Source organism: Drosophila tropicalis, unplaced genomic scaffold (genome assembly GCF_018151085.1).
Source record: "Drosophila tropicalis isolate 14030-0801.00 unplaced genomic scaffold, ASM1815108v1 contig_158, whole genome shotgun sequence".
NCBI classification, from domain to species: Eukaryota; Metazoa; Arthropoda; class Insecta; order Diptera; family Drosophilidae; genus Drosophila; species Drosophila tropicalis.
The window spans coordinates 7728694-7748306 of record NW_027172602.1 but is presented as its reverse complement, the minus strand read 5'-3'; the positions used below and the strand labels follow the sequence as shown (position 1 = coordinate 7748306).

At 42.8% G+C, this 19613-nt stretch overlaps 3 protein-coding genes across 6 annotated transcripts; 2 read left to right on the top strand and 1 right to left on the bottom strand.

Moving 5' to 3' along the window:
- The first annotated feature begins 152 nt into the window (after positions 1 to 152).
- Positions 153 to 2458, top strand: LOC137586885 (nose resistant to fluoxetine protein 6). Its single transcript, XM_068303070.1, has 4 exons — positions 153 to 374; positions 440 to 1163; positions 1222 to 2143; positions 2220 to 2458. Exons 1-4 carry the CDS (start codon positions 176 to 178, stop codon positions 2349 to 2351), a joined length of 1977 nt encoding a protein of 658 aa, XP_068159171.1. The 5' UTR covers positions 153 to 175; the 3' UTR covers positions 2352 to 2458.
- A 582-nt stretch (positions 2459 to 3040) lies between these two features.
- On the bottom strand, positions 3041 to 15416 carry beta-Spec (spectrin beta chain). Of its 4 annotated transcripts, XM_068303661.1 has the most exons (9): positions 15218 to 15414; positions 10884 to 11545; positions 5190 to 10776; positions 4915 to 5111; positions 4680 to 4848; positions 4335 to 4385; positions 4064 to 4173; positions 3826 to 3992; positions 3041 to 3751 (listed from the first exon to the last, which is right to left on the bottom strand). In XM_068303661.1, exons 2-9 carry the CDS (start codon positions 11343 to 11345, stop codon positions 3565 to 3567), a joined length of 6930 nt encoding a protein of 2309 aa, XP_068159762.1. In that variant the 5' UTR covers positions 11346 to 11545; positions 15218 to 15414; the 3' UTR covers positions 3041 to 3564. The 4 variants fall into 4 exon arrangements, with proteins under 4 accessions (XP_068159762.1, XP_068159763.1, XP_068159764.1 ...); XM_068303662.1 differs by lacking the exon at positions 4335 to 4385 and having other exon boundaries at positions 15218 to 15412; XM_068303663.1 differs by lacking the exons at positions 3041 to 3751; positions 3826 to 3992; positions 4064 to 4173; positions 4335 to 4385 and adding an exon at positions 4392 to 4555 and having other exon boundaries at positions 15218 to 15416.
- On the top strand, positions 15346 to 19586 carry IntS2 (integrator complex subunit 2). The gene is made up of 4 exons (XM_068303673.1): positions 15346 to 15547; positions 15600 to 16782; positions 16853 to 18501; positions 18561 to 19586. The coding sequence occupies exons 2-4, from the start codon at positions 15898 to 15900 to the stop codon at positions 19417 to 19419; spliced, it is 3393 nt and encodes a 1130-aa protein (XP_068159774.1). The 5' UTR covers positions 15346 to 15547; positions 15600 to 15897; the 3' UTR covers positions 19420 to 19586.
- The last annotated feature ends 27 nt before the right edge of the window (positions 19587 to 19613 follow it).

Here is a 19613-nt window from a genome sequence, read left to right as displayed (position 1 = left end):
GATGTGGTTAGTCCATTTTAGTGTATGAGTATTTATACTTAGTAACAATTATTTAAGATGTTTTTTTTTTTTTTTGTTTGGGGGGAGATCAACTAGAACTTAAAGATTTCACTTTGTGTAGTTAAACTGTTGTTGAAACAGTTTTGTCACACACCTCAAAGTGATCGCACAGAAGATGAAGATGAATTTCCAACAGATTTTGTTCCTATTGGCGACATTGGGTTTCTGTTCCTGTTCCTGTTCCCTAATGGGCGAACTAATGGCTGAGATTCCTAAAGACAGGACCAATCTAACCGTACCATTGACGCCATGTGAGGAGCAGCTAATGGAACTTATTAAGGCTGCTGACCAACAACAATCATGGGCCCTAAAGGGTGAGTTAGAGTGTTATGGACTCCGTTTGGTTTCATTATTTTTGTCATTTGGGATATTGTTAAAGCTCTTGATGCCTCACCTGGAGATCTGTCAAATTTCATGTTGGGTCAGAGTCATTTTCTGGGCAATGCGGCCACTTGTCGAGCTGTGAATGAGCCCATTCTCAAGGATTTCACGGATCAGCAACCCGAACTCTTAAGAGAGACTGCCCCATTTGAGTTTAACTATCAGATGGCCTATATAGAGGCGAATTCTCCATGGCAACTGAAGACCGACATGATAGATATACCCATGTTGCATATAGGTCTCTGTTTGCCCAAAACTTGCCAAATTGAGGAAGTGGAGAAGCTGCTTAACAATTCCTTTGCCCATGGCGAAATCTGGCAGCGTTGGCAAATGAAACCCAAACTGGTGTACACCAAGAAACCAGAATTAAGTCCGAGTTTCTTTCAAAGTGTCCTTTGGAAGCTCTTTCTATTGTGTTTGGCTCTCAATGTCCTTTTGTCGTTATTGGGTTCCACGAGTTTCGGTGCAAAATACCGTTTCCTAGGATGCTTTAACGTTAAATCGAATTGGCAACGTCTCTTCAAGGATCCCCAACCGGAGAAGGAGAACAGTGCCATCAATGGTATTCGTGTCACTTGTGCCTTTCTTCTGCTGGCTTTCCATGTAGTTTGGTATAAATTTTTCGCCGCCGACTCCTCCTACATGATGATGGAAAAGGTGGCCAGCATGTTAATAAGAAACAGTTACTGGCCCTTTGTGATGGAAATATTCTTTGTCATTAGGTGAGTTATTGAAAGAGTCATTATCCCAACAGATTGATGCCATATTCATTTTTCTTAGTGGCTTTCTAACTGTGTCGAATTTCCTGAGCAATGCAAAGAAGCAACAAAGTATAGCCGAAGATCATCTAAGTGGGAATATTGTACGCTATTTGCGTCAAGTTTTGCATCGTTATCTACGTTTGGTTCCTTTAGAATTTGTTGTCCTGCTGACATCCGCCATGATCTTTTCATATTTGCGACAAGTCTCGATCTATCATCTTGTTGAGCCAGTGGATGAGCTATGCTCCAAATTTTGGTGGCGCAACGTCCTTTTCATACAGAATCTGTTTTGGCACAAGGACATGTGCTGCAACTGGACCTGGTCGCTGGCATGTGATATGCAAATCTATTTGGTGGCTCTGACTTTACTCTTCATCCACACACGACATCCCAAATTGATACGCTCCACCGTGGGCATGCTAGTGGTGGGAAATGTACTCTACTCCCTGTGGCTATTGCGGCAGGCTAAGCCCCATTTTGAGAGCTTCTATGTAACCGGCGATGTGTTCTATGTCAGCCCCATGGTACGCTTCTACACCTACTCGGTGGGCGTTCTCTATGGCTATTGGCATGCCAAAAATCTGCCCATGTCACCCTTCCACTATGCCTTCGGTCAACTCTGGCAAAAGTTGGCTTTAGCCGGCGTTTGTCTAGTCCTTGTAGCGCGTTTCCAATACGGAGATTTGCCATCGGTAGGCGTCATTTATATGGCTATTTTCGTCCTACGATTGGTAATAGCCGCAATTGCTGGTGAGATTATGTTGAGCAATTCCAAAGAGGATTTGGCCAATTCCTGGCAATGGGTTCACAGCTTGTTCAGAACCGATTGGGTGCAGAAAACCAGCCGAGTGACATATGCCATCTATTTGCTTAATCCCACTGTAATCATAAGTTGTTTTTATCTGCAGAGTCAAACCCTGGAGCCGGATAATATTACATTGGTAATTAATCATAATTGAAATTTCATTGATTTTCCCTCTCACCCGACCTCTCTCTCTCTCTCTCGCTCACTTACAGATCCTTTTAATTGCGGCCCATTCGTTAATAATTTATCTTCTGGCTATATTCTTCACTTTATTCATCGAATATCCTTATAATGGAGTCTGCAATATGTTGCTAAATCCTTCTACAAAGACTAAAAGCACTTAGCCAACATTTTGTTACTTTCTTTAGGGTGAAAAAAAACACTAAATCAATGAATAATTAATAAATTGAATGATCAACAAGGTTTTGGAACAATTATAAAAACAAAAAAACACAGAGAATTCTCAAATTACTTTGAATTTCAGAAAGGGCGGGGTACCAGTTGGTCGAGGATTCGGAGAGATAGTGAAAAGAAGATGGATAAACAGAATCAGAGAGGGAGATAATTAAGATTAGATAGATGAAGTCAGTCACTCATTTCCGAATCAATTTTATCGAGAGCAATTCCACTCCGTTTTCCAGCTGTAAGTTCTCAGTTCCGAGGGAATCTTCCGGATACTTTGGCTCGGAATCGGAAGCGAGAACAGGTCTAAAATCTAAAAGTAATCGGAAACGAGAACAGGCTAGACTCTTCCCGTATTGTAATTGCCGTAATTAAGTTAAGCAATATCGTATCTTTGTATTATATGTGAGCCATCTGAAAATGAAGAAATTATAAGCAAAAAGATTCAAGTGAAGTAGCAAATCAAAAGCCTTTGACAATTTTAAGAGAATGTTAAAATAAACGACCTTCAAAAATGCTAATGCTGATTTGATTCTTGCCCCGATAACAAAATCGGTTAACTGTTCATATATATATATATATATATATATATATATATATATATATATATATATTTGTATATATACATATATTTTGGTGTACTTTAAAGGAATATTTCGTTTATTTATCGAATACATTGAAATGCATACACGAGTTTGCTTCCTCAAATTGTTTGGGGTTTTTGTTTTTGTTTTTCATTGTTTTTTTTTTTTTTTTTTTGTATATTTTTGTAGTTGTATTTCTTGTTCTATCTTTATATTACTTTGTATTTGTTTTAAATAAATAAGATACATACGTTTTTTTTAATCAATAATAGCAGTATTTTGTTTATCGTGCAAATTTAATAAGCATAATAATTGTTTACGTTTTGCTCGTTTCTCTTGCAAGTTTTGTTTTTTACGAAATAAGATTTGTTTGGTTTTTTTTTTTTTTTTTTTTTCTTTGTTTTCTTTTAAATATATGAAAAAAAAATATATATAGATTTTTTTGTTTTTGTTTTCTTTTTTTGTATTTGTTTCTTGTTGTTGCTTTGTTATCCTCTCTCAGTTGTTTTTGTTTTTAATTAGCTGCTCTCTTTTTTATTTATTTATTTAACCCTCTTATGGTTGAAGTTTTTTACTTTTTCTTTAAAGTAAAGAATGATCTGCGCTTTGGTTCATCCTTTTGTGAAGTGGCTGGCAGAGTCTGGGATCTGCTGGCTGCCACAGCTGCTGAATCGCTTTGGGCTTTCAGGGATGAAACCCATTGGGACATCTCATTGTCATCGTGGGCCTGCAGCAAGAACTCAGCACCATTGGCGAGCCTAAAATAGAAGGGGGCAAAGGAGCATGAAGTTAGAGTAAGATGGCAAATTTTTTGTTTTGGGTTTCCACTTACTTTACTCTCAGCACATGCTTCTTCTTGGTATAATCACTGGCAATTTCGATGGCAGCTCCTTGCAGATCATAGCTGGGCTCGCTGCGGAAGGTCAATTCGGGATTACTCTTGTAACCCTTCTGATCTTTAAAGAATGAAATGCGTCCACTTTTGGCAGCCATATAAACCTAAGAAAACGACATGAACGATATTTAAGTTGAGTGATTAAAACTTTAATTTGTGTAGACAAGAAACTTACCTTGTCCCAAGATCTGTTGGAGGCCTTCTTTGTGGTGGAATCCCATTCATGCTTTCGTGTCACATAGCCCTCTTGACCCTCACCAGCAGCACCTGGTGTGGCGCCTCGCTCTAAAACACACAAACACCAGACACACACACAGAGAGAGGGGAAAAATTTGTTAATTTTCAATAAGATTTTCACTGAGAATTTGTGTTTCAATCTATTAACTACTACCAACAATTTAATACATTTAGTTTATGTGTTTAATTTTATGAGCATCTTGTTATACCTGTTTGAGTCTCGACAACGCGCTCTAATTCGACAGCCATGTCTTTGGCAGCTTCATTTTGTGAGTTGGGTTAGTTGGTTAATCCGACGAAGAATTTTGATTTTGATTTGGTTTAATTTTTTGTTTTGTTGTTTTTTTTTTTTTTTTTTTTTTTTTTAGTAAGCATGAAGAATGTGAATGGACATAGAAACGTTCAGATTGAAATTTGATTATCAATTGGACTGGACTTGATCACATATGGTGGGTGGGGGGTGTTTTTGGGGGGGTGGAAATGCGGGTTAGGAGGAGTTAGGGGAGATATAGGAATTGTTTTGATTTGGTTGTTGTTTTTGTTCTTGGTCATACCTGCATCATCATGGGAAATGCCCACATCGACATCATCGCGTCGCTCAGCCTCACGTTTGGCCTGCTCCGCTGCCTCTGATGCAGCCTTGGCTTCTTGCTCCTCCTTGATGCGTTGTCTTTCAGCCTCTTCCGCCAGCTCCTGTCGCCTCTTCATTTCCTTAAGCTCAAACTAAGCGAGAGATAAAGAGAAATTTGAATTAATTCAAAGGGGATACGGAGGGGAGTAACCACTTACCGTTGTCAAACGCTCAAGGGCACTGAAGCGCTCCTCTTGGGCGGCTGCAGATTTCTCGAATGCCTCGTGTTTCTTTATCAGATTCTCAACTTCATCGATCGTGTGTCCCAATTCCGAAGATAGCAGATAAGGTTCTTGGGCAATCAGCCAAGCTTCGGCAACGGCAGCATCTCGGGCAAATTGATAGACCTCCAGAACTGCAAAAGGAAAATAGATCACAAAATGTTGAGTCACTCCCATTTGGTAACTCGGAATTTAGTTTAGCTTTTACTTACTCAGCTGTAGATTCTCCCAGCGCTCTTCCCAGCGTCGTAGCAGGGCATTGCGACTATTGCTTAGCTGGAGCAGGCGATCCTTAATATCCGCTGAGGCATAATGATTACGGGTGAGGAGCTCCTTGCCCAGAGATATGCAAGCACCGAAGTTATCCTCACGTGTATCGATCTCTGCCTTCAGGCTCTGGTGATTGTTCATCAGTAATTCGACACCGGAGACATCACGTGGCTTCTCGGATGTGTTCATTTGACGCACCAGATCCTCCATCCAGATCATGAGAATGCGTACCATATTAAAGAAGCGGAAGAGATCGCCTGTATCGGCCAGTTTCTGTTTGCGGGCATCGCACATGGCCTGCAGATTATCCCAGGCATGAAGGACTTCCTGTTCGCGATTGGTTATCTCCTTGGCCTTGTCGCCGGCATAGGCGTCTTGGAGTTTGGCCGACTCCTCTTGAATTTGTTGCACCTGCGAGTACAGGGTGGTCAAATCCTGCAAGAAATTGTAGTGTTTGCGCTGCAGCGTTGAAACGGAGCCAGCATCGCGGCCCAGTTCATCGGATACGCCGTGCTGCTTCTCAAGGATGCGGCCCAGCACATCCTTGCAGTCGTGGAAGAATTTGTGCAATTCCCGCGATGCGGCCAACATTTGAGTGCGTGTTTCAATCAATTCGAGCAGATCTTGCCACGATTCATTCAGATTGTCCTTCCATTCGGCAATTGTTGCGGAATCCGAGTGTCCGGCCTGAATGAGATTATCGGCAATGCCATTAACCTTGGCCACACGCTCACCACCCACCGCCTCGGTGTCGCGGGCGAATTCGTTAAAGCGCTCCGACAACAATGTAACATGATCGAAATCTTGTCCCAATTCCTGAGAACCGGCAACCACCTCACGATCGGTTATCCATTGCTCGAGATCGTCAACCTCGCGGCTCAGCATGAACAGTTGGAGGGCCTCGTTGAGGCGCGCCCGACGCTCGCCAGCCAAATCCTTCAAGCCAGCATAGAGTTTGTCCAACTGGGATTGCTTGACGGCGACAGCATCACCGCTGGAAACGTCATCACCACTGAATTGCCGGGCCACCTCGCCCAGTTGGCGTATGGTGTTGGCATAGTCCTCAACGGATTGCTCTAGATTCTCGTGCTTCTTCATCAGATTCTGGGCACTAATCTCATCCTTGCCGCGATCCTCGACCATCATGTACAGCTCCTGTTCGCTCATCCACGATTCGGCCTCCTGGGCATCGAAGAAATACTGTTGCACCTTTTCGGACTCCAATAGATGCTTCTTACGATTCTCAATGGCATCCTTGAGTTCCTGCCATTTCTGGGTTAGATCACTGATCAATGCTTCGAATTTCTTGGCATCCTCGTGACCCTCATCGATCAATTTGCGGCCATTATTGCAAATGGCGTTAATACGCGGCTCATGGTTATCGATCTCTGTGGCCAGAGATTGGTTCTTCTTCTTCAGGACATGAACATTAAACAGCGAGTTGCCATAATCATTGGAATTAGCCACGGGCAGCTTCTCATCGATCCACAACTTCTCATCCTCGACATCGCGACAGAACTGGAAGGCTTCCTTCTTCTTTTCGAGTGCCTTCTGGCGCTCCAGCAACGGAGCCTTGATCTTCTCGAAACGCTCCAGCACGGCTGTCTTCTTTACCACAATCGGTTCGATCTTCTCTTCGGGCACGGTCTTCTGTAGGTATTCGGTCTGCTTGTCAATCTCCTCCACTTGGCGGGCCTTTACAGCCATCTGGGTCTGAATGACTTGTTGTTTCTGCATCAGAATGTTGACCGAGGTCAGATCATTGGCCGTATCGCCGCTCACGATCTGCTTCTCCAGATCGGTGATGTACGAGTCAATGTCATCGCAAGTCTGTTGGACGAGAACCTCGCGATTGGCATCGAACAGCATGGCGCCCTTCTCCTTGGTGTGGACTTCCAGGTCATCAAATTGTTTGGCCAACTCCTTCAGTTTGGGCTCGATAACATCCTTGAATTCGGGCTTCTCCTTGGACAGCTCCTGGGCAGATTTCTCAGCCTCAAACAAACGCTCCTTATTGGCGGCAATTTCAGCCTCGAAGGCCTGGTGACGGGTCCACTTGGAGTGAATCGTCTTGGCGCTCCTGTATGTCTCATCCTGTGATGTGACATATTTCTCTTGCACCCATTCAGCGAGTTCCTCCAGGTCCTGCAAGAATTCGTGTAACTTCACCTGGTTCTTCAGCTTCTCGTGCTGATCCAAAGCGCGTTGACGATTGTCATCACGACGCCCGGTGATGTTCTCGGCCCGTTTGCCAATCTTATCGGCATCGAAATGATCCTTTTCGACCAAAGTATCGGCGACTTGGAGCAGAGTATTAATCTTGTCATCATTCGCCTCCATGGTGGTGAGGAAGGCCTCGTGACGTTTCAATTGATTCTCGGCCTGCTCCAGATTAACGGGCGTATCATCCTTGCTGAGGAAATGTTCCTGCTGGCTAAGCAGCACCTCAGTCTGGCGGGCATCGCGATTGAAGAGCTGCTGATCCAAGCTCTGAGATAGCAACACCTGACGATTCTCCCACATCTGATGGAGTTCCTCCCAACCGTCCTTAAGGGCATTGAGACGCTCGCGCAAGAACATATATTGTGGATCATCTGAGGTGCTACCCTCGGATGTCAAACGTTCGCCATATTCCATCATGTTCTTGTAGTCCTCGGTATAGTTGTCGATCTCCTCGCGTATGGATTGATGCTGATTGAGCAGCTTCTCTGCCTCTGGCAGCGATGTGGGCGTATCCTCGGAAGCCACATCTGTTTGGGTCTTGGTCAACCAGGTCTGGAAGTGATCCAGATCGCGCAAGAAGCGATGCAAATCACCAGCTTCCTCCAGTTTGGAATCCCGCTCCTTCAGCATCTGGGTCAATTGCTCCCAAATGAGTTCAATCTGTGCAATACGTTCACGAATAAGTGCCGCCTCCTCGGGATGTTCAGCCTCAATGCTATCGGCTTCGCGTCCCAAGCTGGACAACTTGGCCTGAATGGCAGCCAAATCGCGATCCATGCCACTGAGGCGACGCTGCAGGGTCATGACACCAGTTAGATCCATCTCCAGGCTGTCTGTCTCGGTGAGAATGCGCTTCTTATCCTCAATCCACGAGATGGTTTCGCGGCACTCAATGTAGAAGGTCTGAACGCCATGGGCCGACTTAAGGTCATCCATCTTGGCTTCGGCCTTCTCGCGCAGCGTTGACCACTCCTGGTTAAGGTGATTCTGACGTTCGAGAATCTCATCGGAATTGGGATGCTCGACATGTAGAAGCTGGCGGGCCAATTGATTAACCACAGCCACACGCGAGGCATTCGCATTCATCTCCTTGTCAAAGCCCTCGAAGCGATGCTTCATAATCTCAACATCCTCGATATCCTTGCCCGGCACCATGGTGTCCAACATTTTGGTCTTCTCCTTAATCCATTGCTCCACGCCATCAGCTTCGGACATCAGCTTATAGAGACTGAGGGCATCGAGGAGACGCTGCTTACGCAACTTGGCCAGTTCGGTTAGCTCCTTGTAACGACTATCGATATCCTCCAATCGCTTGTCCACATTCGACTTCTCCGCCTCATTGAGTTTGAGTGTTTCGGCCTGCTTGTGAAGGGCATCGATCACCTCGGCATAGTTCTTCAACTCATCGGCCACATCCTTGTGCTTCTTAAGCAGCGACTGGACATTGGCCTCATCGCGACCGACATCCTCGCTGGAAACAATACGCAGAGTATCGAGCATCCAGTTATCCACATCGTCGGCATCGGCGAACAATTGGAAATACTCGACAGCATTCTCCAGACGTTGGCGACGATACTTGGTGAGATCCAACAGATGATCCCACTTTGATAGAATCTCCTTTAGGCGATCCTTGATGCGATCGGCACCAAAGTGTCCCTCGGTAATGAGCTCAGCTCCCACCTTGGCAACATTCTGCAATTGAGGATCGTGTGAGGTAATCTCCGATTCCAAAGCCTTGTGCTTGCTCAACAGAAGATTAACTGTGGTCAAATCGTGACCAATTTCATCGGTAGAGACAATCTGCTCCTTCTCCTTAATCCAGTTCTCTTCGTCGGCTGTGTCCCAATAGAATTGCCAGAGTTTACGGCTCTCTTCCAGACGGCTGCGACGCTCGACAGCAAGGCGCACCAGCTCCGCGTAGGCATCCTCCAACTGCTGAACCCGACTGACAATAATTTCGGGATCGCAAGGCTTATACGATTCGGGATCGTCGCTGAGGAATTTCTGCGAGTTTTGCACAACAACCTTGACGCGCTCGCCCAGAATATTGATGTCGGCCTCGACAAGAGAATGCTTCTGCAGGAGATCCTCGACACCCATCAAATGCTTGCCATAGTCATCTGTCATTAGGAGCTGCTTGATCTCCTCCATGTTGTCCAGAATGTAGAGCATTTCCTGGAAGTTCTGTTGCAACTGCAACGAGATCTCCAAACGCATACGACGAGCGCGCAGAAGCTCTAGCAAATAGGTCCACAGGCGCATCACATTATCCTTGCGCAGAAGGATTCGCTTCACATCGTGATAGCGTTCCGACTCGAGCTCATCGCAAACGGCCACAACGGCCTGGACACGCTCCTCGTAGGCAAAGATGTCAGTTTCGATAGCTTCATGTTTCTTGGCTGCCGCCTCAACGGCCGCCAGATCGAAACCGAAATTATCCTGGCTAACGAGACGCTGATTCTCCGACAGCCAGGTCTCGCGCATCGATGCCTTGCGGTCGAAACGGGCAGCCAATTGCTCCAGCTTCTCCTGGCGTATCAACTCTTCGCGCAGGGCCAACTCTCTCTCGTGTTCGGCTTTCTCCAGACGTTCCCAGGCCTTGTTAATGTCCGATATCATTTTACCCTCTTTGGGTGTGTATGGCTTCTGGTTGTTGGCCCGCATCTTCGATTGCAGGGTGAACAACAATACCTCCAGATTGCCCTTCTCAACGAATTTTGGTGGCTTCTCGATCGTACGATAATTGGAGAATTGCGCCAATTGGCCTTGGACACCGGCAAGTGAATTCTCAAATTCACGTTCGCCCAACGATTGAATTGTGGTCTCAATCCATTTCAGTAAGTCGCTTGTAAAATGCTCATAATCATGGATCATCTTATCGTTCTCCATGGCAATGCCGACCACTTTGCCAATACGTTTACCCTGGACTGTTTCCTGCTTTAGTTTGCTAAAGTAATGATAGTATGTGACCACATAGGTGATAATCGATTTCTCATCCGGATGATCGACACAGACATCTTCGGCATCAAGCAATTTGTCCAAACCCAATTTATCTTCAGCCACATCAAAGGCATTGTTCAGATTGTGTATGGCATTCGTTTTCGATAGCTTCTCAAATTGCACTAAATCTGGACGGTGTTTGTGGATAATGGCATTGAAGGCGAGACCATCACGCCACGATGTTGTGAAATTGCGTACATTCACGTTATGATAGCCGGCTGTTTTCATCTGGCACCAAAGCAATAGAGCATCCTTGGCCGATTTGGTTTCCTTGTTGTCCACTTCCTCGATGGTAATATCTTGTATCTATATTGAAACAGTGAATTTTATTTCATTGATTGATTCTTACACACACACATGCTAAAATCAAATGGTGAGAGAGAGAAAGTTGATAGGAAAGGCTGTACACTCACCTGGAAACGCAAAATGATGGTCCAAATGAGACCCAAATTAAGGGATGCATTGCCATCGACAATATCATGGGAGCCAATGTTCTCCAAATGGACACGTTGTTCACGCAAAAATTGCAATGCCTTGTCCACATTCTCCAGGCAATGAATACGCATTTTACCCTTTGTCGGTTTTGGTAATCTTTCACCGGATAGAACCTCCAATAGCTTTATCAAATGCTTGCCATCACGCATATCAATATAAAGATCGGCAATACGGCAATTTACACGGCAAAGATGCGAATTCACCCATTTGGTGAATGTCTTCTTCTGGACACTCTCGCGCTCCTCGGCCAATGCCTTGATGCGGGATCGTTCAAAGAGGCGGGAACTTGAATTGCCGCCATCGTATTCGTATTCATCGATATATTCGTTGCCAGGACCCTGACTTGGATCCCATCGAACAATTGAAATGTCCGTCGTCATAATTGTTTTATTTTGGTTACGTTATTATGTCAAAATTTCCACTTCTTCTTCGTCGTCGTCGTCCAGTTTTCACAAATTCATAAAAATTTTCCAAAATCAAATATTTCCAATATTTTATTTCGTCTTCCTATGTTAATATTGTTGTTGTTGTTGTTGTTATTGTATCCAAACCGAAAGTGTTTTCCCTCAATGAATTATTACTAAAAAGAAAATGACAAAGAATGAAAATACATTTTTAGAATATCAAGTGAAAGCAAATGAATATTGGGGTTGGAAAAATAAGTTAACTAACTGAATGACTGAATGAATGATTGTGTGAATGACGATGATTCATTTAGTCATTTCTAATGTATGTATATAGATTATATACATACATATATTCATATATATAGAGCACATATATATACATATGTATGTTTTTAAATGGCGTCATTCTGCAGGGTCGCCTGGGTCAACCTCAAGTCCGATCGCAATTGCTTTTTGGTCATTGTCTGTCTCTGTGTATAAGAGAGGAGGGGGGATTGGGGAGGGACCTAGTTAACGCTATTACATCACGCCCCAAGCCCCAAAATAGTATTCCATACACTGATTTAAATCGCACACCATGAAATCGCAGGAAATTCAATTCACAAAAATTCATCTGAAACACATATTCACACACACACACACAAAAACATTGATATACTATATACTTTATATAAGTACATACATATGTATATATGTACATAGATACATGGGGTTTTATTGATGATTTCACACACTTAACTAAGTGATAAGCAAGAGCGTTTCGTTTATCAGATGTATAATACAACATTTTAAGGTCTTAAGTAAAAAGATATTTTCTTTCATTCTATATATATGTAATAATTTCCAGGCCTGATCGTAAATCTTATATCCAAAACTGAATAACTTGGAATTTAAGAAAACTTAGTATTTCAAGATAGATATATGAATATTGTTTCCTCTTCATCTAAATGAGAGACAAAAATTCAGTCATTCTAGATCCTAATTTTTGAACGAAAATAGTTGACTTTTGGAGGGTTAACGAATTTTGAATATCGACATTTGACTAGTTTACCAATTAAAATTTAGTTTTTGAATAAAATTTTTCCTAGTTTCCTTTTAAAGTTGTTTCTTTTTAAAATGTTTTAATTTGTAGTAAATTTTAAAGCGAAATTCAATTAAGAAAAACGGTATCTATATCAATATGCCAACACACATACATATGTACATACATATGAAGGAATGTGTGTGTGCGTGTTTGTTTGAATGTCCTTTGACCTTTATCGAGCCCCAACATTGCGCCATTCTCTTTCAGTCTGTGTGTGTGTGTGTGTGTGGAACAGATACAGGTCATTCCCTTCTCTAACATTTCCTTTTACTCTCCACAATTGTGTTCTTGTGCTTCTGCTGTTCTACATTTCCGCAATCTGCACTCGAAAAAGTTCTCATATAGTCGCCACCGCCTCCTCCAATCCCCCCACCACTTCCCCTTACCACATACATTATCACATACGTTATCATCCAGTCGGCCTACCTATTCAATTCCTCCCCCCTTGTCACTTTTGCTGATTTCATTTGTACTAATTTTTGCGACAGCAACAACAAAAACCCACCACAATTGTTAAAACAAACAATATAAATCTCATTTACATACACGTAACACTCACACACACACATATGCACAATTCTTTACAAAAAAAACATACACGGACACTCACACAGATACTAAAATTATGTGTAGTTTCTATCTATGTATTACGTAATATTTTTATTAAAACGAAGCTTAAAACTTGAACGAATGAACGGGAGAGTGTATATGAGAAACGAAATATAACAAGACTAATAAAAGCAACAACAAAACAAATGCCGCCCGCCACACTCACGCATCATTGCCAGAGAAAAGAAAAGATGAAACAGAGAGAGAGAAAAATACAAAAAAGAAAAATAAAACAAGCGAGAAAAATAGAGAGTAGAAGTTGGAGAGTATGTGTATCTGGAGAGTCATCATATTAATGGTGGGTGGCAGGGGTTTCTGGGGGGTGGTGGTATAAGCAAGCAACACTTGTACATGGGGTAGGTTTTCTTTCAAATGCATAACTCTCTCTTCGAAGCCTGCACTCTCTTCCTGCCTCTGTCGCCTAACTCGCTCTCTTTTGAGCCTGTGTTAATTATGTTTTTATGTATGAGGCGATCTTCTTATTAATAACAAAGTGAGTTCATCACTCAATTAATGAGTGGGACTGAGTACGCACCCCTCCCCCACACTAACAGACATAAATACATACACAGATACATAGATAGAAAGAGCGAGAGAAAGATAGATATGTACATACATACATATGTAGATCTATGGAGCCGAAGTTGTAGTTGTGCAACCTACTAAAGGTTTAATTACCCAACAACAAAAACAACAACAGCAACTTCAATGCAAACCACCACCAAAGTCAAAGTTTAATTATGGAGAGAAAACCTGTTTTCCATATAAAATGTATTTCTTTAACTATATTTTTTTTGTGTTACTTTTTCTTCAGCATTTTCCATTTGCGGCTTTATCCATAAGGTGAATATAATGATTGGCGGAGGGGGAGCAAAGAGCTCTAACTACTTGTACGTGCTATTGCCTGATGTGTGTTTGTGTATGTACAAACAACTGTACATATGTATGTAAAAAGTGTGTTTTAATTCCACCTCCTTTTACTGTTCTCTACAAACATATTTATATGTATTTGTATGGTATACTACGCATACGGGTGTGTGTGAGTGATTTGTCATAAACAAGGTGGATTAAACACCATTACACAAATAACAAACAAATTGGTAAAAGAAATTGACTTAAGCAAGTGCAGGCAGAGGTAAGGGCAGCAACAGCAGCGGTCGCAGCGGCAGAGTTTTCACCCATTTACAAAAGAAAACTTCAACTCGTGACCTCTTGAGTTTGATGATGATGACGAGGAATGTGGTAGGATTGAGAAGGGGGCAAAGGGGGAAGATTTGCCTATTTTTACATGGGGTGTGCGTATCTTTCGCTCTCTTTCTCTCTTTCACTTCCACACACTCTCACTCTACACGTGTGTGATTGTGTGTGTGCACGTAACTGTATTTCAAAGTGCAGGCGTATCTATAGAAGAGAGTCACTGTCTCTCCTCATCAACACACACACACTCAAATATGTGCATACAAATGTACAAATATATATTCGATTTCAATTTATTTATCACCAACTGAAGAAAACGTTACTTAAGGTTCTCTCCCCCCCGCTCTTTCTCATTTTTTCTCTCTTCTACAACCATTCGCTTTTCATCTTTGTTTTGATTCCAATTTCAATTCCAATTACCGATTTCTCAAAGTTATTATTGAAAATAAAAAACAAAAAAAAAAATATAAAATAAAAAACACTAAAATAAAAATGTTTAATTCTGCACACACACACACACACATACATCCAATTCGATTAGCAAGGGGCCAAAGTAATGAGCACACACACACCACTTTTTTTATTCGTTTTATATGTACGCGCTCTCACGAATGATGTCATCAACGCTGGCGGCGGCGGCGGCGGTGGGACGATAGAGCCCAGAAACGAATCTGGTAATTTTTAATCGATGATGATGTTTTCTTTTTTTATATAGCTTATATTATACATATATTTATTAGTATATATAATATATATATATATACCGTATAGATCAAATTCAAGTTACTGAACTGATCTGTCCCACATTTTCATTTCGATTTCTGAGATACTTTTACGCTCTTGTCATCATCATCTTCACACACATTCATTGCACACACACACACACCTTGGGCGTTGGTCTTACTATTTCACCGACCGATTTGAACTCGATTTTTACTCCGTTTGCGTCACTTACCTACTCGAGAATTTCGCAGTTCTGTTTTGCCCTAATTGATTCATAAAAAAAAACAATATACAAATAAATACACACACAGAATTTACAATAATTTCAAACACGTTAAAGTTAATACAAATTTGATTTTTTTTTTTTTTCGGTCTGGCGGACAAACTTCATTCGCGAGTAAAATGGAAAATGTATGTATTCAAAACATCGGAGAGCAAATCGTCGAATGAACGGTGAAGAACAGTGTTGGCAAACGACGAACATTAGAAAACAGCAGTGTCGGTTAATTTCTTGGTATTATCGAATTTGTTCAAAAATGCCTACTGCAAATATGGATGCTTGGTAAAAATAATAAATTATTTATTCATTAATATTTATTATTTATTAGTTCAAGTTTATTGCAAAAATTGTGACTTTTGTGCGAGAAACATTTTCAATTAATCGATAGTTTCAAATCAACCCGGAACAATCTGAATTTATCGATATCAGTGCACAAAACTTTCATCGAATGTAAATATACAGCAGTGGTGTGGATTTGGATGGATTTATCAGGAACTTTATATTCAAGAAACCGCAATTTCTAGTTAGCGGCAAAGTGTTTGAACTTTCCTGTGTGAGAGGCACGGGCCGTTGGCCGCTTAGAGAGTAAACAAGAATCAAGAATAGTCAATTATATACACTGAAGGAGGAGCATGAGCATGAACACCATGAGCACCACCGCCGCCGCTACCACCACCAATTCCACAACTGTTGCTAGAACGCCGGTAAAGCTGTACGATGTTACGGCGCGTGTATTTAATGCAATGCAAACTCTGGACATCACATCACTGGCAAGCTATCCGCAGGCTGAGATACGGCCGGTGTTGCCCTCGTTAGTGCGAATGAGTCTACTCTCACCGTTGGACAATACAGCCTCTTCAATGGAATCTCGAAAAAAGATACTCGCCGTCCTCATTGGCATCGAGGTTGTCAATAGCATTGTGTCCTATCTACAGGTCAATTACCATGAGCTGGAGAACGAACTAAAGAAGGAACTGCAGACACGTCAGAAGTCTGCATATTTTGAGGGCCAACAACCTTCCGAGTACGGTCTACAGTCGGGCATAGCGTTGGGCTTCGAGCGTTCCGATGTTGCCAGAAAGGTGCGTGTTGTGCTCTCCGAAATATTCAATCTCCAGCAACAGGTAACGGAGCAGAAGCCACCAACTCACTTGGAAATCCTGGACGATGGAATTTATCTAGAGGAAGTTGTGGATATATTGTGCATTGCACTGGCTGAGCTGCCATCGCTTTTGAACATTCTGGAGCTGACTGATGCCTTAGTTCATGTGCCCAATGGACATAGGATTATTTGTGCCTTGGTGGCAAACTTTCCAGATTGCTATCGAGATGTCGTTTCACATATTATTGCCAATTGTGATGAGGAGGGTAGCGATGGCAAGCATCGGCTAACTCTACTGATGGCCTTAAGCGAGATGAATCCCTCCCAAGCCTTAGCTAATCGTTCCATGTGCGTTGACATGATGAAGGTACCATCGTTTATGCTTAAACTGACGCTGAAACATCCCGAGGATTTGGTAAGCTAAACGTGGCAAAGACTATAACCATTTGTCAAATTAATATTTGTTTTTATTTCACTTTTTATAGATTGCATTTCTCACTGGCCTTCTACTGGGCAATGATCAGAACCTGCGCTCCTGGTTTGCTGTATACATACGGTCGAGTCAAAAACGTAAGGGCGATGCCTTAAATTTGGTTCGTGTCGAACTGCTGCAAAAGATAATACAGATTACTACCAATGCGGCCGAGTTGAAGGACTTTAATCTTCAAGGAGCAGTACTGTTGCGTCTATACTGTGCGTTGCGGGGAATTGGTGGCCTTAAATTCAATGACGACGAAATCAATGCTTTGTCGCAGTTAGTAACCAGCTGTCCCAAGCCAACGCCCTCCGGCGTGAGATTTGTTACTCTGGCCTTATGCATGCTAGTGGCCTGCCCTTCGCTAGTGTCCACCGTGCCGTTGGAGAACAAGGCTGTCGAATGGTTACAGTGGCTTATACGTGAGGATGCCTTTTTCTGTAAACGATCTGGGACAAGTACCTCGCTGGGTGAAATGCTCTTGCTGTTGGCCATCCATTTTCATAGCAATCAAATAACAGCAATAAGTGAGATGGTCTGCTCTACTTTGGCCATGAAGATACCCATACGGCCGAATAGCACAAACAGAATTAAGCAATTATTTACCCAGGATCTTTTCACAGAGCAGGTGGTGGCCCTGCACGCTGTGCGAGTGCCTGTCACGCCGAATCTTAATGGCACCATACCTGGTTACCTGCCTGTACACTGTATCCATCAACTTCTGAAGTCGCGCACCTTTCTTAAGCACAAGGTGCCCATTAAATCATGGATCTTCAAGCAGATTTGCAGCTCAGTGCGGCCTGTGCATCCCGTCATGCCAGCTCTGGTGGAGGTGTTTGTTAACACTTTGATCATACCGAATCCCACGGGCAAAGTTAACATCGATCACATGCATAGGCCCTTTACTGAGGTAGAGATTTTGCATGTCTTCCGCACCTCACAGTTGACCTTCTTTGCCGAAGATCTGCCGCCCATGACGGAAAGCGAAGAGTTATCCCAGATCGAGGTCAGCTGTCCACTGACAGCTCAGCTCCTAATGATATATTACTTGATGCTCTATGAGGACACACGACTGATGAACTTAAGTGCTCTAGGCGGACGCAAACAAAAGGAGTACTCCAATAATTTTATGGGCGGATTGCCTCTCAAATATTTATTACAGAAAGCTCATCAGTACCACAATGATTATTTGTCCCTGTTTCATCCTCTCCTGCGACTCATTATCTCAAACTATCCGCATTTGAGCATGGTAGATGATTGGCTGGAGGAGCATTATCTGGCCAATGGCAGTGGCGGCCACAGTAGTCAGCTTGAAATGACGAAGGTGGATCTAAAGCCAGAATTTCTATCGCGTGCCCTGGACACTGTCAAGACAAAGCCACATCTGGCCATACGTGTATTTAAGCAGCTTCTACAGCTGCCACCTGAGGCCTTGGCCAAATATGCTCAACAGCTGGTGCAGCACTTGTCGCTGATCTTTGAGAGATCAGTGCCGCGGTATATTAAGGATCTATACAATGATCTGTGGCTACGATTAAATTCCGTATTACCGACGACCTTGTGGATTATGTCCTTGAGGGCAATTACCAAGACAACGGACTCTATTAGTAGGCGGACGTTTGCCAACGAGAGTCTATTGGAGCCCATGGAAGTGCTAAGGTAAGTTCATCTTGAAGAACACATAAAGAATCTCGTATCTTACTTTTTTTCTCTTACAGCTGCCCAACGCATGTATTTTGTTCGCCCTATCTGCTAATGATACTGCTGCGCATTCTAAAGGGTAGCCTGGCCGCATCCAAAACCTGTTTAAATGTTCATATGCAACAAAAGCAGGTGCTGGACAAGAATGGCCTCGTTCAGACCGATGCCGATCGTGAAGAATTAAAGACTACTCTAATTGCATCACAGGAAAGTGCGGCTGTTCATATACTGCTCGAGGTTTTAGAATACATGTCGAATGCAGCTGATGATCGTGTGTCGCAATTGGAAATGCGTGAAATTCAAGGCATTATCGGTACATATGTGCATCAGGCGTTCATTTCGGAACCATCACTGGCAAAACTGGTGCATTTCCAGACGTATCCGAAGTCTGTGATACCCATGATTGTAGCCAGTGTGCCATCGATGCATATTTGTATTGATTTCGTTCACGAATTCCTCAATGTGACCGAAATGGATAAGCAGATTTTCACCATAGAGCTAACCTCGCATCTGGTGCTTAATTACTCTATACCAAAGAGTCTGGGAGTGTCCAAGTTCTGCCTGAATGTCATTCAGACGACATTGTCGCTGCTTACCTCATCTGCCAAGTGTAAATATCTACGTAACGTACTGCCAGCAATGGTACGATTCGCAGAGACTTTCCCCATACTGGCCGACGATTGCGTCAATATTCTAATGACCACTGGTCGGAGTCTGCATTCGCAGTCATCGCTGGGCGTGACCACCATGCAAATGCCTCTAACGGAAAGCGCTAAATTATGTTCGTATCGAGATGCCCAGCTACATATCGTTATGATAGAGAACGCTTTTAAAGCTCTCGTATCGGCTGTAATGCAAAAATCCGAATTGTATTGATAGAGATCCTCCGACTATATAGATATATAATTCACCTTGTACCTCCTCCAACCACCTCAAACCACCTTCATCTATGTTCCACAACCAACCCCTTTTGAATCCCTGACGTGAACTCGTAATTGTATTATGTGTAAAATAAATGATTAATTAATGAATTTTGTACAACAGTCATAAGGGTTTTACATTGCCTGCTG

Bases quoted from the DNA above. Each gene is read 5' to 3' on its own strand.
- IntS2 (XM_068303673.1), top strand. From the start codon at position 15,898: ATGAGCATGAACACCATGAGCACCACCGCCGCCGCTACCACCACCAAT. The intron at 16,783-16,852 runs GTAAGCTAAACG...CACTTTTTATAG, and splicing joins TGAAACATCCCGAGGATTTG to ATTGCATTTCTCACTGGCCT. The intron at 18,502-18,560 runs GTAAGTTCATCT...TTTCTCTTACAG, and splicing joins GAGCCCATGGAAGTGCTAAG to CTGCCCAACGCATGTATTTT.
- LOC137586885 (XM_068303070.1), top strand. From the start codon at position 176: ATGAAGATGAATTTCCAACAGATTTTGTTCCTATTGGCGACATTGGGT. The intron at 1,164-1,221 runs GTGAGTTATTGA...CATTTTTCTTAG, and splicing joins GAAATATTCTTTGTCATTAG to TGGCTTTCTAACTGTGTCGA. The intron at 2,144-2,219 runs GTAATTAATCAT...GCTCACTTACAG, and splicing joins AGCCGGATAATATTACATTG to ATCCTTTTAATTGCGGCCCA.
- beta-Spec (XM_068303661.1), bottom strand. From the start codon at position 11,345: ATGACGACGGACATTTCAATTGTTCGATGGGATCCAAGTCAGGGTCCT. The intron at 5,112-5,189 runs GTAAGTAAAAGC...TTCCTTTTGCAG, and splicing joins CTGGGAGAATCTACAGCTGA to TTCTGGAGGTCTATCAATTT. The intron at 4,386-4,679 runs GTATGACCAAGA...CACAAAATGAAG, and splicing joins CATTTCCCATGATGATGCAG to CTGCCAAAGACATGGCTGTC.